General features: G+C 39.9%; 1 protein-coding gene across 1 annotated transcript in view; it reads left to right on the top strand.

The window, feature by feature from the left end:
- Positions 1 to 16,313, top strand: part of ret (ret proto-oncogene) — a 41,018-nt gene that overhangs the window by 16,579 nt on the left and 8,126 nt on the right. The window contains exons 2-18 of the mRNA XM_015380884.1: positions 2,256 to 2,486; positions 2,754 to 3,044; positions 4,638 to 4,876; positions 4,972 to 5,167; positions 5,246 to 5,445; positions 7,462 to 7,744; positions 7,847 to 7,975; positions 9,208 to 9,318; positions 9,426 to 9,560; positions 11,084 to 11,337; positions 11,423 to 11,570; positions 11,670 to 11,777; positions 11,859 to 12,073; positions 14,159 to 14,281; positions 14,367 to 14,437; positions 15,798 to 15,935; positions 16,079 to 16,178. Of these exons, the coding sequence (XP_015236370.1) occupies positions 2,256 to 2,486; positions 2,754 to 3,044; positions 4,638 to 4,876; positions 4,972 to 5,167; positions 5,246 to 5,445; positions 7,462 to 7,744; positions 7,847 to 7,975; positions 9,208 to 9,318; positions 9,426 to 9,560; positions 11,084 to 11,337; positions 11,423 to 11,570; positions 11,670 to 11,777; positions 11,859 to 12,073; positions 14,159 to 14,281; positions 14,367 to 14,437; positions 15,798 to 15,935; positions 16,079 to 16,178 (2,972 nt within the window). The remainder of the gene's footprint in view (positions 1 to 2,255; positions 2,487 to 2,753; positions 3,045 to 4,637; positions 4,877 to 4,971; positions 5,168 to 5,245; positions 5,446 to 7,461; positions 7,745 to 7,846; positions 7,976 to 9,207; positions 9,319 to 9,425; positions 9,561 to 11,083; positions 11,338 to 11,422; positions 11,571 to 11,669; positions 11,778 to 11,858; positions 12,074 to 14,158; positions 14,282 to 14,366; positions 14,438 to 15,797; positions 15,936 to 16,078; positions 16,179 to 16,313) is intronic.

Genomic DNA, 16,313 nt, shown 5'->3' with positions numbered 1-16,313 from the left:
TGGATGGATGGATGGATGGATGGATGGATGGATGGATGGATGGATGGATGGAAGAACGCTTCCAGTTGTTTTAGGAACTCGTTCAACCATTTCTTAGATTTCTCTGCAAGTTTATAAAAAATCATTTCATATCATTTTTTTTCTTCTTTTAATTTCAATCAGTGACCTAATTTAAATTTTTTTCTGCACTAACTGATCCAACTTGTCAGCTTTAAATCATCCCTAAAACGTTAGCAGCATTGCCAGCGGTCCTAACAACCTGCTGTTTGTTTTTGCCTGGAGAACCCTTTTAATAAAAAGGTCAGTGGCTTCATTGAGTGTATCTCGGTGTTTCAGGAAGGAGCGGCCACATTTCACCCATCAGCCTGGCCTCCTGTCATCCAACCCCAGCCAAATTAGATCAATGCCTGAAACAGGAGCCGAGGCCTCAAACTACACCGGCAGAAATAGAAAATCTAGTTTTGCTCTCTGCTAATGACATTAGAGCATTCCCTAAATGGTCGCCTGCCGTCGTCAAAGAGGAACACAACAAGGATATAATTACGGGAGGAACACATCTCCTTTTTCCTGTAAAACACTCAGCTCACCGCCGCAGAGCTTCATGGATTATTCCAACACACACTCTCAAAGAACACGTCGGCAGGGAATGATTCATTTCTGGTCATGTTGTCCTTTCTAATTAAACTTCTCAAGGTTAAGGCAAGGAGAATGGGAAACCACACAGTATTGACCGCATGAGAGATTCATTAAAAGAGGATGCATTAAGTGTCATTCGAACCTTTTTTCCAATTTCCGCTGGGGGAGGGGGGGAGATCTATGAGGGCAGCAAACAAAGATGGGAGCTGTCACTTTGCATGTATGTATTCATGTTCATTCAGTGGTCAGATGGTCTTGTTGCTGTGGGAGAGATTTCTGATACCGACTGTAATCGATATGCCATGATATGACATTCGTCTGGTAATTATCCAAGATGGAAGAAAAGAAGGGAAACCCAGACATTCCCCTTCCTGGTGGCATTCTCTAGCTTTTTCTGGGGGAAGCCAAGGTGTTCCCATTACCAAATCAGATGTCCAGAGGGCCAGAATGCAGAGGTATGAATAAATCTCATCCACTCAATGGATTCAAACACCACCTGCAGTTCAGCAGGTAATTCCCCAATCTGTTGATACATGTTTTCTCTACATCCTGTAAGAACCAGAACACTTGGACTTGTTTGCTTGAGTTAACAACTGACCCCTGACCCAGGGGAAGCAGAACCCCAGACTCATCCCATCTGCTTCTCTCTCAGCTGTAAACCGCTCAAAGCAGGAATTAGATCATTGCCTGAAGATTCCATTCAATTCATGGAATTCATGGAATCAAAGTTTTCTATCTAAGGAAAACCAGCTGATTGCATCAATTCATTGACTCTTCAGCAATCCCTCGCACTAAGCATGCTTGTAGCGACAAGCATGCTTCCTTTTAACAGGAAGAAAACTCCAGCAGAACCAGGCTCAGTGTGAGCGGTCATCTGCCGAGGCCGACTGGGGTTTAAGGAGACAGAAGCAGAGATACAAAAAGCAGCTGTAAAAGGCGGCCCCGTCCTGGAAACACACAGCCAGGGAGACGAGCTCCGAGCCAGCTCCCATGCCAGAGGAGGAAGAGAGCACATCCAGCCAGGAACAGAAGAGGCAAAGCTTCTATGAGGAAAAAGCAGAGAGAGCAGAACGTTAGAGATTGAACTAACAGATTCTGCAAAGTGGGAGAATAAAGATAGGATGAAGCAGAATGATGAAAAGGGGTCCCTATGTCCTCCAGCAGTCTAAGCCTATAGTAGCATAACTATAGAGATAGCTCAGGATAACCTGAGCCACTCTAACTATACGTTTTATCAAAAAGCTACCCTTAAAATGTAGACAGGGTGTCTGCACATGAACTAAAACTGATAGTTGGTTCCACTGGAGAGGAGCCTGATAACTAAAAGATCTGCTTCCCATTCTATTTTTAGAAATTCTAGGAACCACTAGCCTGCAGAGATGCCAACAGAACCAAATTATCTGCCGAAAGCAAAGATGAGACAATATTCTCAACCCTAGATGAACTTGACGCCTAGTTATTTGTTTAATGAACTCCAGGAACAGTAACTTCCTACAGGGACATCGTCCTTAGAGTTCTCTAAATCCAGTAAACACATGTTAACCTGCACTTCTGCAAAGGTACAAAGATCTAGTTCAGTTTTACTGACGTTCCTGCTTTTGGCTGTCTTCTCTCTACAGGAGTGGTGGGGTTATATTTCCCTCAGAAGGAATACACTGAGACGGTGTATGTCGGACAGCCAGCAGGGACACCCATCCTTCAGGTCCACGCCATGCTGGACAGCCGATCCGAGCGGCCGCATTTCTACCTGTGTAGGCATCCGGTCTACATGTCCTGGTTCCAGATGGACGTCCAAACAGGAGAGCTCTCCCTGAGCAAAAAGCTGGATGAGGCAGACTTCTCCTCACTGTGTGAGCTGGAAATTAGCCTTAGTTTTCTGATGCTGATGCATATTCCTGTTACCCTGCCAAAAACCTCTCCTTGTTAGAGTAAATGCACTTCCCGATGTTTACGCTTTATGCATGCTAATAATGCTTCAGCTCTTTGTTCCAGTCTCCTCTGCCTGTACAACATAATTGCATACCCTCAAAGAAAAGCAAAGTCATCAGAAAAAAAAAGAGTGCAACCTGAGATTAAATTGCCTCTTTTGTTTGTTTTGTTTGTTTTGGCTTCATCAGCTCAAAACTCCGGGCCAGCTAAAAGACTTTCTCTTAAAGTCATGGCTCTAAATAACCTCAGCAAGCGGCTCACCTGCTCCAGAAACCCAGCTCACATCACCCTGGACTTTGTCAACGGCTCCATGCCGCAGTGCTCCCAGACTGACATGAAGGAACTCTGCTTCCCGCACAGAGATACCTCCAACCCCCACATCATAGAAAACAGGTTCCCCGGGGTTCTCCGGCAGCTCCGACGGCTCACCAGGCTCAACGTCTGCCCAAACTACACCATCTCCTACAGCGTGGAGTCAGGTAAAACCTTACAGATGATCACAGCAAACAATGACCTTTTACCTGCTGATTAAACTACAAACAGCAGACCTGTGCTCTGCATACTATTTAGAACTACAATTTTCTGCAGTTTCAGTCTCAGTTATTTGGGTTTTATTCTCAATCAGCTTTGCTCTTTAAAATACTATTTTTTTCCTAATTTTTCTTTGCAAATTAGCTTAAACTCGTCAGATTAGATTAAGAATTCAATTCAATTCAGTTTATTTATATAGCGCCAATTCACAACATGTCATCTCAAGGAACTTTACAGTTCACCAAATCATACAGTCAAATTGATTAAAAGTTTTCTATCTAAGGAAAACCAGTTGATTACATTGACTCATTGACTCGAAGGCAATCCCTCACACTAAGCATGCTTGTAGCGACAGTGGAGAGGAAAATCTCCTTTTTAACAGGACGAAACCTCCAGCAGAACCAGGCTCTGTGTGAGCGGCCATCTGCTGAGGCCGACAAGCATTAAGAACATCTGTTAACATCAACTTAAAGGAATAGTACACCCAAAACATGATTAGCCTTCATTTTCTACTCACCCCCATGCTGAACAAGACTCTGGAGTACTTTTTTGATATCTCAAATGCATCTGGAGATCTGGGAGGCTTCTTGCTGTCTGCTGACATTCAAATAATGGAGGTCTATGGTGCCCGAGGCAGAAAGGTCCATAAAAGTCTACAAAAAACCTGTCAATATTCCTCCATACTGCTCGTCCAATGTATTCCAAGTGTCCTGAGTGGGTAGCGTCCATAATTTACTCGAAACAAAGTCATTTAGAATGTTTTTAGAGCATAAACAGTAGTGTATAGGATTTCCTGAAAGCGCGTTCACGAGGCTACGGAAACCGCGGCAGACCAAACCAGATGAAAGTGCGCATTCAGCTCGGCAAAGAACTCATGCTCTTCCTCAACACTGAAGTCCTCAGACATTTTTCTTTCGTTGTTTCTTTCTTTGCACAGGTAAACAGCACATTTCTTCTTCTACGCTTGCATTATCGGCAGAGCAGACGCTGAATGCGCACTTTCATCTGGTTTGGTCTGCCGGTTTCCGTAGACTCGTGAACGCGCTTTTAGGAAATCCTATACACTACTGTTTATGCTCTAAAAACATTCTAAATGACTTTGTTTCGAGTAAAATATGGACGCTACCCACTCAGGACACTTGGAATACATTGGACGAGCAGTATGGAGGAATATTGACACGTTTTTTGTGGACTTTTATGGACCTTTCTGCCTCGGGCGCCATAGACCTCCATTATTTGAATGTCAGCAGACAGCAAGAAGCCTCCCAGATCTCCAGATGCATTTGAGATATCAAAAAAGTACTCCAGAGTGTTGTTCAGCATGGGGGTGAGTAGAAAATGAAGGCTAATCATGTTTTGGGTGTACTATTCCTTTAAATTCCCGCCTATGATTCTTAGTTCCATTAAAGTCTGTACTTTAACTAGGCCATTCCAACAGTCTTTCTTAAGTAGCTCTGGTTGTATGTTTAAGGTCACTGTCCTGCTTGAAGGTGTATTTTGTATGAGGAATACAGATTTTTACTGTCTGTGGTGGTTTGCAGAGACGCCAGCTCCGTTCGCTGTCAATGGGAACACCTCAGAGCTGGTGGTGACCGCCCCACTGGACCGGGAGGAAAGTGAAAACTACAGACTGCTGCTGGTTTGCAGGGTCCAAACGGAGACCGTCATCACCAAGGTGGAAACCCCGCTGGATGTGTTTGTGGACGACGAGGACGACAACGCGCCGTACGTCAACGGAACCGACACCGTGGACGTCGTGATCAGTTTTAATCGGACCAAGGTGGGAAGCAGTTCAGCAACATTTTAACTGAGGAATCTGAATTCTTCTTTTTTATTTGCAGTCTTAAATTATTCTTTTTTCTCTCACTCTTTCAGGGAGCAGCTTTTGGCACCTTGTTTGTCTTTGACAGGGACTTAACCACACTCTTTCCTAAAGACCTGAGTCACAACCGGTATGTGGGGACTTTGCTCAGCACTGACCCCTGGATTAAGGACACCTTTGACATAAAAGGCACCTTCAGTGAAAGGAGAGCGTCTCCTGGTGGGATTCGAGAGTCAGTCTATGACTACCGTAAGTCATCAAGAGGATATAGATTTCCATCGATTAAAAGCACAGTCTCTTCAAAATAAAATCTTTTTGTCATTTCAGAGTTAATCCTGAAGCGCAGTCTGGACATAAACGAGAATCAGAGTGTATATCTGGACTACCTTGTCAATGACACCACCTATCCGGGTCTGGAGGGAACCGTGCTGCTGCATTTCAACGTCACCATCTTACCGGTTTCAGTCCACTTCGCCAACATCTCACAAGTGTTTTCTCTGTCACGCAAAGCGTCAGTATACGCACAGGTACTTATTAAGGCCGATCTTAAAGGATCATGTTTTAGAAAATCCACTTTTACAAATAAGTTTATAATAGAAGTGATTAAAACCTGCAGCAAACAATAATATACTTGGCCAAACGCTTTTTATTAATAATTTTAATCCCGTAGGATGCCAATGTCATTAGAAACCCTAGAATCCCTATTTTCTATACAATTATTAATAATATTATCTCTTAGCTTGTGTGACCTGCAAAAATAAGCTTTTGTTTTGAAACTGCTCTCTTAAAAATAATTAATAACTAATGTTGCATGATCCTGTGAGAATTTTACATGCATTGGCTAAATTGACATATTCTTGTAGCATAAATTAAATGTATTTTTCCTTTAATGTGTCCTTAATTCTACATTATTAAACTAGAAAATAAACAAATCTGCAATAGAAGAGTTGATTAAAAAAAACAAAACCACAGCATTCAGTCTTCTCAGGATCTACACTTGCCTTTAGAATACAGAGAATTTCATCAAAATGAGTTCAAGTTCATCTGTTAGTGAAACTTTTTATTGCAACTGTTTATTGACATGCTTTTGTTTATAGTTTATAACACATATCTATGTGCAAATAACACAACATAATCACCAAAACTGATTTAAAAAAAAGACCAGATGGAAATCTCCTTTATTCTCTAAAACTGGTTGGAAACACCATTTTGGTGAGAAACGCCCTGATGGTGTTTCAACTAATATAACTGCTTAGGGGGATTAAAAAAAACTTATTTTATTATAGGATGAGTAGGAAAAGATTTCATTTATAGAGAAGTATCTATAATACTTAACATCCTGGGTATTTTTAGGGTTTCTTTTATACCAATAATCTTTCAACTTTAAAATTCAATTATATATAGGGTGGCTGGTGTGTTTTTAAAAAAGATAACTGTGTTATCTTTTTTACTTTCTGTGTTTTTTTTTATTATTAATTTTAGTCCTCAAGGTCCCTGTCACATTTTTTTTCTTTAATCATCTTATTTTTATATTATTGGATGTTTGTTTTTGTGTTTATTTTGTCTCCTATACTGCTCAAACGAATTGCCCCTGGTGGGATTAATAAAGTGGTTTATGTCTAAGCGTTGATAAACATTAATCCTAACAAGACTCAGGCTTTAGCCGTTTCTACTAACATAAACACTGGAAAAAACTCATGACAGAGGATATGTGGTGGTCAAAGAAAACCCAGCTTGATCTGCTAGAGTTCCCGTTCCCAAAGTTTTATTTATTACAAAAGCAACACTGATAACCAGAACATCACATGCAACAAAAACAGGAACAGTTCAAAAATAAATGTTACTTTGGATCCAAAAGCTGTCTTTTGGATCAAGAGATGTTTTATTTCTGAATGTTGGTTCAAAAACATAACAAAAAATAACAACTTAGAGGAAAATTTGTGCAGTTTTTGAAATTATCTAGAATCCAGAATTGAAACTAATAAGGCTCAATAAAAGGACTGGATGCAATCAGAAGGCTTTTAAAGAACTTAAATAAATAACTGAACCTGACTATATCATCTAACTAGGAACATATTTAAATGTATGTATTTGACTTGGAAAATTTTTGACTGGAGCTCTAAATAAATAACCTGAATAGAAACAGAAAATAAATCTCTGTAGTGTCACTTAAATGGAGATTTTGGACAAGATAAGTTAACCAAATACAATGTTAAGATGATGGAGGCTTGAAGACAAAACAAGACTGATCACTGAAAGTAAATCAAAGTATGTTTGGATAAAATATTCGTTTTAATGTGAGCACACATTATGCAATCAGGTTATTGCACAGTTTTTTATTTTTCTTATCTAACAAACAAGTTTGTTTTTCAGCTGTTTTCCAGAGAAACTGGTGCAAATTAAACAGAGAGAAAGTGTTAAAATGTTTCATTAGATTGTATAAAATCACACAGATTTTTAAATCTACAACAAATATAAACTTGATGCGTTAAAATCCAGCAAATGTAAACACTGTAACCTCTTGTTTTTCTTCCTTCTGTCAGGTTGGAAGAATCTGTGTGGAAAACTGCCTCGAGTTTGATGGCTTTAGTGTCTCTTACCAGCTGGAGGTGCCTGATAGAAACATATCGGCTGAGATGCTGTCATGCTATTCTGCTATAAGCATCACCCAGGCCCCAGACAGGATGTTGGGACTATTATACGTTAATAACTCTTATGCACTAAGCAGGCCTGGATGTCAGGACCTGGAGTACACAGTTGTAGCGCAGGAGGAACACACGCAGCTGGTGACCAGCACTCAGATCCGTATTTTACTCCACGGTGAAGGTAAACAACCCCAGTCTATTTCAGCAGTGACTGCATTCAGCCGCTAAGCAGAGCATAAGGATTTGGTTACATATTTCTGTGACTTTTTTTTTTTGCATCTAGCAAATGTCAGTCAGGAGAGCCAGCAGCTGCTGTCCTGTGCAGAGAACAGACATCAGGATGAGTGTGAGTCCTCTCCAGGCCTGGGGGCTACAACTGGGACGTGCCAATGGAGACAAGGCTCTGAGAAAGGTACAGCTCATCTAGATAAAGCTACAAAACGGAACCATGGCTGAGGTTTTTTGGATCCATGCAACATTTTAACATCATGAAATAAAAGAAAATCAGTTGAAAATGCTCTTAAAAATTACAATATCATAATTTAAAATTTAACTTATTTCAGTAATTAACTATTCATCTGCAGGAAATCACACATTAAATAGATTTAGATTTACTGTCATTACATTCTCACAAATACAAAGCAACAAAATTCACTCTCTGCATTTAACCCATCCCTTTGGGGCAACATATTCTCATTATGAGTGCGTATGAAATCGTACGAAAAGTTATGCACACTATTTCGTATGTTTTTGGACGTTTTTCCTCAAAAAACCACATCAGTGCGCATGCGCTGGCAGACAGGAAAAAAAAGCAGATCCGTGGACGGACGTAAAAATGGGAAAAACAGTGCAATCATCACTTATTCATGTCTCTAACTACGTTGCTTGCTGTTTTATATCTTAGGGTTAGGGTCAGGGTTAGGGCTAATTGTAATTTATATTCCATATTCGTGAATGGTGCGTCAGATGCGCATGCGCATACGACGAAAAAAACGTCCAAAACGTTCAAAATTACGGTGCATAACTTTTCGTAAGATTTCACACGCACTCATAATGAGAATAGGTTGTTTGGGGAGCAGTGGGCTGCAGCAGGGTCTTGCTCAGGGACCCAGAGTGTCAGTCCGTGGGAGTGGGGATTGAACTCCGAACCTCTGGGATCCAAGCACAATGCCCTAACCACAACAACACCACTCCCCCAATGTTTCACACACAATGTTCAGCTTTTAAAAAGAAATAAGACCAAGAAAAAAATCATATTTAAGCCACAAATATTAAGATAAAGCCTGCTGTTCGCAACATAAATATGGAAAGTTTAGTGGAAGAAAAAAAGGCTAATAGAGATCACACTCAAGAGTGCAGACAATCTGAATGTTCCATTGAGACCACAGCAGAAAGACAGGCGGCTTCCCTTCATGGAAACAAACCAGTGAAAGGTTTGCTTCTGAATAGCTTAACTAAAACCAACTAACTTCTCAGTGGTATTCCAGTTTTTTTTAGATCCACCTGCATGTTTATCCTAGCCTGCAGGTGTCTTATGAATAAAACATTTCCATGACAGAGCAAAACCAAATCTGATGATAATATAACAAAAGTTAAATTAAAAAGAGAGAAAAATAAACACCCAACTTTTTGTTTATCTTCCAGGAATATCTGAAAATTACTCGACCTGCTCCCCTGACCTGCGAACGTGTCCGGATAGCGTTTGTGATGCCGTGGAAAGCAAGGACTTGTCGATTTGCCCACAGGACTGCACAAGTACGAAACAACATGCCCTGATGCTCCTAAGGCTTAAAGCTCCTTCGTGTTTTTAGACTTCAGGTGAAATCACCTTTAGATCACGTAGGTTTTCTTTGTGTGTGCAGCGGAGAGTGTAACCGGAGGCCATGAACGAGGCCTGAGTGGGAGCGGCATTAGAGCCGGCTATGGGACCTGCTACTGCTTCTCTGAGAAATGCTTCTGTGAGAACGCAGACGTCGAGGCTGTTCTGTCCAAAAACAGTAAGTTTTTGGGTCGTTCTTTTCCTGGTCGCTAAGGAGTCGTTCTTCAATGTGTATCAGACATATATCTCCACCAGTCGGATAACAGACATTAGACAGTAGATCGGTTTAGAAAGGTAAAGATCGTGTCTGGAAGAGCAGAACACATTAGGATACATCAGTAGCCGCCAATAATACTATCACAGGTTATTCTATGAGGATTCCACCAGATTAATTAGATTACTTCTTTAGATTACTTCTCATGTTCTTGGTATCTATTTCAATTTAAGGCTATTTTTATTAACTTTTCTAATTTTTTGTGTTATTAATAGATTTTTTATCATGAAGCTTTAAGGTTACCTCATAGAGCTTTAATAAAACCTGCCAGTTGTGGTTCTATAGACCAACAAATGAAGGGGTAGCAGGGTGGGCCAGTGTTTTCGTACTGCGGCATAAAGCAAAAGGGGCTATATTTTATCGTTTAATATATTAGGAGAACCAAAGGATGGCTCTGGGACTGCAGGTTGTATACCTCTGATGATGCAGATGAAAACTGTGATTGTCGCTCAATATGGCTAAAGCTAAAAGTGGGACAGCTATATTTTCAATATTTTTCAATAATATATAAAAGAAAGGGGAGTATTCAGAGTAGAGCTGCTGCTCCTCCACATTGAGGAGCCAGTTGAGGTGGCTCGGGCATCTAATTAGGATGCCTCCTGGACGTCTCCCTGGTAAGGGTGTTCCAGGCACGTCCCACCGGGAGGAGGCTCAGGGGGTGCATGAAAAGGGGAAAAATACAGCAAATATAAACAACAGAAAAGATGTACAGTAACTCCTATAAATCTGTTTCCACACCCGTATGAGACGAGACATAAAAAATAGCAAAAAAAAAAGACAACAGACAACCAACGTTCTCTTAGATATCCAGTGGAAGGCAAAACCTTTAATGAATTGTTTTCTTATTGGGATTGCTGGTGGGTTTCTATATTTGTGTTTACTTGTATGCATATTTTAAATTAATAAAACTTCATCTATTCTCAAATCAAAGGTTAATTTCCAAAAGTAGAACTTTTGGAAACTCTGGAAAGGTTCTTTGCCATAGGTTTCTAATGGTTATTTTCACAAACATTACAGTATACATTCAGAATATATTTCATGAATGTTAAGTTATTTAAAAAAAAACTCTCAAAGAACTTACAGTTTTATTTCTGATTGTTGGTCCAAAAACAAAGCAAAAAATAACGGAAAAATTAGTGACTTTTACAGTTGTTACAGAATATTTTTGTGAGCTTGCAATTAAAAAAAATTGTAAAGTTCTGCATTTTTAAGTCTTTCTCTACTATTAACTATTGTAAATCCGTCTGTAAAAACTCTGCGATATGTTTAGTGTTTATTAAAAAATGTGCTAAAGCTTAAAAACTGAAAAAAACATTTATATTCTGCCAAAATTGTTATGGTTTTCATCGTTTTTATCATATTTCGTGATGATGACAATCTAATTACATCTATAATAAACCTTTAATAATTAAATCCTTTTTCCTCAGGATTCCAGGACGTGATTTGTGATGACATGTGTAAGACCATCGTCGCCACCGCTCTCCTCTGCTGCTTCATCATTTCCGTCCTCCTGTCCTCGTACTTCATCCACCGTTACCACAAGAATTCACCCAAGGCTCCCATCGCATTCGCTGAGATGACCTTCCGTCGGCCAGCTCAGTCTTACCCAATCAGCTTCCCTGCCAACAACGTGCGAAGGGGATCACAGGACTCCATAGAGCCAGACACCTTTAAAATACCAGTAGGACCCTTTATCAGACTTTTATTACTTTCTGTAATGTGTCTGGTCCTTTGGTAAAATAAATGCCATTTCTTTGTGTTAACAGGAGGATCCAAAGTGGGAGTTTCCTCGTAAAAACCTGGTACTTGGAAAGACTTTAGGCGAAGGAGAGTTTGGGAAAGTCGTCAAGGCAACGGCATTCAGGCTGAAAGGGAAAGCCGGTTACACCACTGTGGCTGTGAAAATGCTTAAAGGTAAAACAAGCCTGGAAGCAATGATGATAAATGAGGAGTGAGAGTCTGAACAAGATGGGGTGCTTCATCTGTACGCGTTTCTGCTTTCCCTCTTAACAGAAAACGCCTCTCACACCGAGCTGCGTGACCTTCTGTCAGAGTTCACTCTACTGAAGCAAGTTAACCACCCACATGTCATAAAGATGTATGGAGCATGCAGCCAGGATGGTGAGGCCTCGCTTGCTCCACCTTTACTCTGTTAGCCTTTGCTTGTTGCTCTCTGCCTAAGTGCTGCATTCCTCTCAATAGGTCCATTGTACCTCATCGTTGAGTACGCCAAATTCGGGTCGCTCCGTAATTTCCTGCGTGAGAGCAGGAAAGTTGGCCCCAGCTACATGGGCAGGGATGCAAACAGAAACTCAAGCTACCTGGAGAACCCAGATGACAGAGCGCTCACTATGGGAGACCTCATCTCCTTCGCATGGCAGATTTCCAGAGGGATGCAGTACCTGGCAGAAATGAAGGTAACCAAAAAACAATTATATCTGAGTTTGTTGTTCCTTTTAGAATCTGAACATTTAGGATGAAATAACAACTCTCATCTATTATAACGATAATAAAACAAATTGCCACTATGTTTGACAATTAAACCCAAGTTCAGGCATTATAGAATAATGAAGTGTCTCCTAATGAAAAATCCAGCTGAAACCAGACAATAACATACACTGTGTGAAAAGACAAAATCCATTGCAGTGTCCATATTGTCTGTAAAACTCCCTGCATGAATTATAATAAAGATATTTATATACATAAATCAAGAGGTGTCTTGATTTTACCTAAAGATCTAACCCACATGCAGAAAACCAAACAGAGAGACCAGGGAAAAGTTTAACAGGTTTTATTGTGAGTAGGTAGAGAGGAGCACTGCTCTGAACACCGTTGAACTGGGACTGAAAAGTGAAGGGGAAGATTCTGCGGTTAGTTTAGGCTCAGTGGGAAATTTGTGTCTTTGATTTGAAGAGAGGAATAAAGGCAACAGGACTCACGTTTCCAGAAAAAGGTATCTTTCATTGAATCCAGTCGGTGTGAGTTGTTCCAGTAATAGACTTGTTCGTTGGAGGGCGGACAGGGTTTACCCAGGTTGAGGTGTTTCCTTGAGGAACGGAGGAGCTGACTGCCACTTAGATTTCCTGCGGTACTTGAATGGTTTCTTTTGGAGATGAATCCCCTGCTCAGATAAAAGCCCAAACAATCTTTGGGGAAAAGTTGCTCCAAACCACCAGTTTGAATCCTCAGCTCAGTTTGATGCTCAGAGAATCCTTCCAGGGGGGAGAAGGTCCAAAACATCCAGTTTGCAGGATGACTTCCTGCCGAGAGGCAAAGACAAAAAAAACAAGATTAAGACTCAGGTGACAAAACTCGGTTTGACTCATCAAAACTCAGCTTGGCTAGAGTACCCAAAACTGGCAAACACTCTGGCATCAAGTTAGTGGCAGTCAGCAGCTTAACAGTCCTCCGGTAATGAGGCAACCATCCACAGGTGTGTGAGGAGGCCAACGAGAACCAGGTGCCACCTGGTGGTGGAGGGAAAACAAATAAAAGCAAAACCAACACAAACTGGATTCCTAACAAGAGGAACACTGTGGCGATAGCCGTAATGCTCCACTTGTGAAAGCAAAATCTGTTGGGCTCATCAAGACAATTATTTTTATTGCCACGTTGCCAGACAGGACACTGGAAAAAAAAAAAAGAAGATCCTTTTCGACATTGTCTAATGTTTGATCAAAGTAAACATTTCCTGTTTAAAGTCATTTAGGATCACCAAAGGTATTTCTGTTAGCTAAACACCGGATTAAAATTAGTACTCTTTTATTTTATCTAAATTCAGAATTTTTAAACCCCAGATGATGATGTCCAGAAGATGTCATGTCATGGTTTTAGTTGGTTAATAAACATCATAGGAGTGAAATGTTCAAACACAGGTTTTTAAGGCAGAATATAAAACAAATTGGAATCATCGGAAACTTTAAAGATATCAGGCAAGATAAAGATATCAGGAAGAGAACATTTCAAACAAGCTAAGGACCATCATACTGTCCAGGCACCATCCAACCATTCTTTTGGGTTCAGTCTCTTAGAGAGAGACTTATGGACTGGACATGTTTTTGTGCAAAATACGTATATTATCTTTAGAAAGAAAGCAAAAGGCCTTTCTGAAGATGCTGACTGAAGCTGGTCATTGCAACAAAGTCCTACATCAGCATTCAGACTGGAAGAAGCCATTTCTCCAAATAAAACATAAAATTACAGATTGCAAGAAACACAACAAAAAACAGATTCAAAGAGGCTCATTTTTGGAGACATGCCCTGGCCATCATGCCTGTTGTGATATTTGGATGAATACCATGTCAAAATTAACATGGAGGTGGCAGCACGTGTCTTGCTGAAAGAGGGACTGGTGCACTTTACAAAGTAGATGGAATTGTAAGGAAATATTGAAGCAACATCTCCAGATATGAGTCAGGCACAAACAGGTTATTTGATCTCTGACCATTCCCTCTGTAAGTAACTCATCATTTTATTTTATTTTATTGTATTTATTCCAACAGCTTGTTCACAGAGACCTGGCTGCAAGAAACGTCCTTGTCGCTGAAGGACGAAAGATGAAGATCTCTGACTTTGGTCTCTCGAGGGATGTTTATGAGGAGGATTCATATGTTAAGAGGAGCAAGGTAGGAAAGAAAAAGGACTAATTCGGGTAAATTAGAAATATGGTGTAACATTAAAAAAGCAATTAACCCCTTTACTGTCCTTCAGGGTCGTATACCTGTGAAATGGATGGCCATAGAGTCTTTATTCGATCATATTTACACAACCCAAAGCGACGTGTGAGTATAAGTTGATCATTTTCAGCAGTTTTATGCAACTGCAACACCAGTAATGGCTACAAAATAATCCATTTAATTTGGATTTTAATTTGATAGTTGAAGGAACAGAAAAACTCTTATGAATGTGTCTTAGAACATGAGTACACTGGAAGGAAATGTCTCAGATCCCCGTCCTAGACAACAGGATAAACCCTTTTATAATGAAGCCTAAACAATAAAATAATTGTCATTAAAGAAAAAGGTTGGGACAAAAATCATCCACACCAATCGAAGAGACTTAAAGCTGGTTATGACAAGTCTTTAATGGTAACAATGGAACAAAATGAGAGGATGATTACTTCCTCATAGGGCATGGGTAATTTTTATAACTAATTCCCCTTAATATTATAAATATCAAGATATTTAATAATATTTTCTTACATTTTAAAAGTTATTTTGATGATCCTAATCATTTAAGTGCTACAAAAGAGGAAAAATAGATTAGATCTTTATAGCACTCTATGTTGCTGAGTTGTATTTCCTAGTTTCGCTTCTCGTCATAGTGAAGTATTCACTTCCTGTGTGTTTTGCAATACAGTAAAAATGTTTTCTTCTTCTTCTTTACTCAGATAAGTAAACTATGTGGTGGTCCTTCACAGTTAATAGCAAAAAAAGAAAGTTCAACTCAGCTATTCTGATCATAGGTTCACCCCAGGGTTATGAACAAAATTATCTTGGGGCTGTTTTATCTTTAGCTACTTTTTTTTTTAAGTAAAACTAATATAAGGCAAACAATCCAAACTGTACAAATTGAGAAGAGTTTGAGTTTACTTAGTTCTACATGTAGGCTCAAATATATACATAAATTCACATAGAATTTAGTTAAGTTTATTTATATCGTCCTATTTAAAATAAAAGCTTTTTCTTTAATACTCAATTAGATTTAATAATATAGACAGATTCCAAGTGAAATACCTTTATTTAATTGTTTTCAAGTTAGAAAATGCAGTCAGGTTTAGGTATTTATTCAACTTCTATAGAATTTTCTTGATAAGGAAAGCCAGCTGATAGGATCCAGTTATTGATTTGCAGAATTCACTCCTCCTGGATGAGAATTTGGCGACATTAGACAGTTACTTTCAGTGTTTCGCTGACTTAAAGCAACCCCTTATACTGAACATGCATGTGGGGGTAGTAGAGAGAAAATCTTACCTTCTATAGAAAGAAACCTTTAACAGACCCAGAGCCAGGCTCGGTGTCAGGCGTGATCTGCATTGGGTTTGAGATGAAACCACATATCACATAATTGGTCATGCGATATTATGTTTCTGTTATGCTTTTACTGTAGTTTTTTTCTGAAGCATTTTTATATATCCTCCAGTTGGTCATTTGGTGTGCTGCTGTGGGAGATAGTGACTCTGGGGGGAAATCCATACCCAGGTATCGCTCCAGAACGCCTCTTTAACCTCCTCAAGACTGGCTACAGGATGGAGAGACCAGAGAACTGCTCTGAGGAAATGTGAGCTTTCTTCCTTTACTTCCTCGTGTCCCGTCTGACATCACCTAATTTGTTTTGAGTGCCATAACCTCCCTTTGCCTTTCCAAGACTAAAAAAAAACAATATGTGCTTCACTGTGTGTGAAATGTTTTCCCCCCCTGTAGGTATAACCTCATGCTGCGATGCTGGAAACAAGAATCAGACAAGAGGCCGACGTTCTCAGATATCAGCAAAGAGCTGGAAAAGATGATGGTGAAAAGTCGGGTATGGCGTTGATTTTCAGATGTTTGATTGACTGTATTCATAGGGTTTTAAAAGTGGAAAAGGGCTGGAAAAAACTGGAATGTCATTAAATGGTAAATGCCATGTACTTATATAGCACCTTTATTCAAGTTAGGA

The sequence above is a fragment of the Cyprinodon variegatus genome, unplaced genomic scaffold, assembly GCF_000732505.1.
Source record: "Cyprinodon variegatus isolate N-32 unplaced genomic scaffold, C_variegatus-1.0 Scaffold11, whole genome shotgun sequence".
NCBI lineage: Eukaryota > Metazoa > Chordata > Actinopteri > Cyprinodontiformes > Cyprinodontidae > Cyprinodon > Cyprinodon variegatus.
The sequence above is the reverse complement of the archived record's forward strand: the minus strand, read 5'-3'. Positions and strand labels throughout refer to the sequence as shown.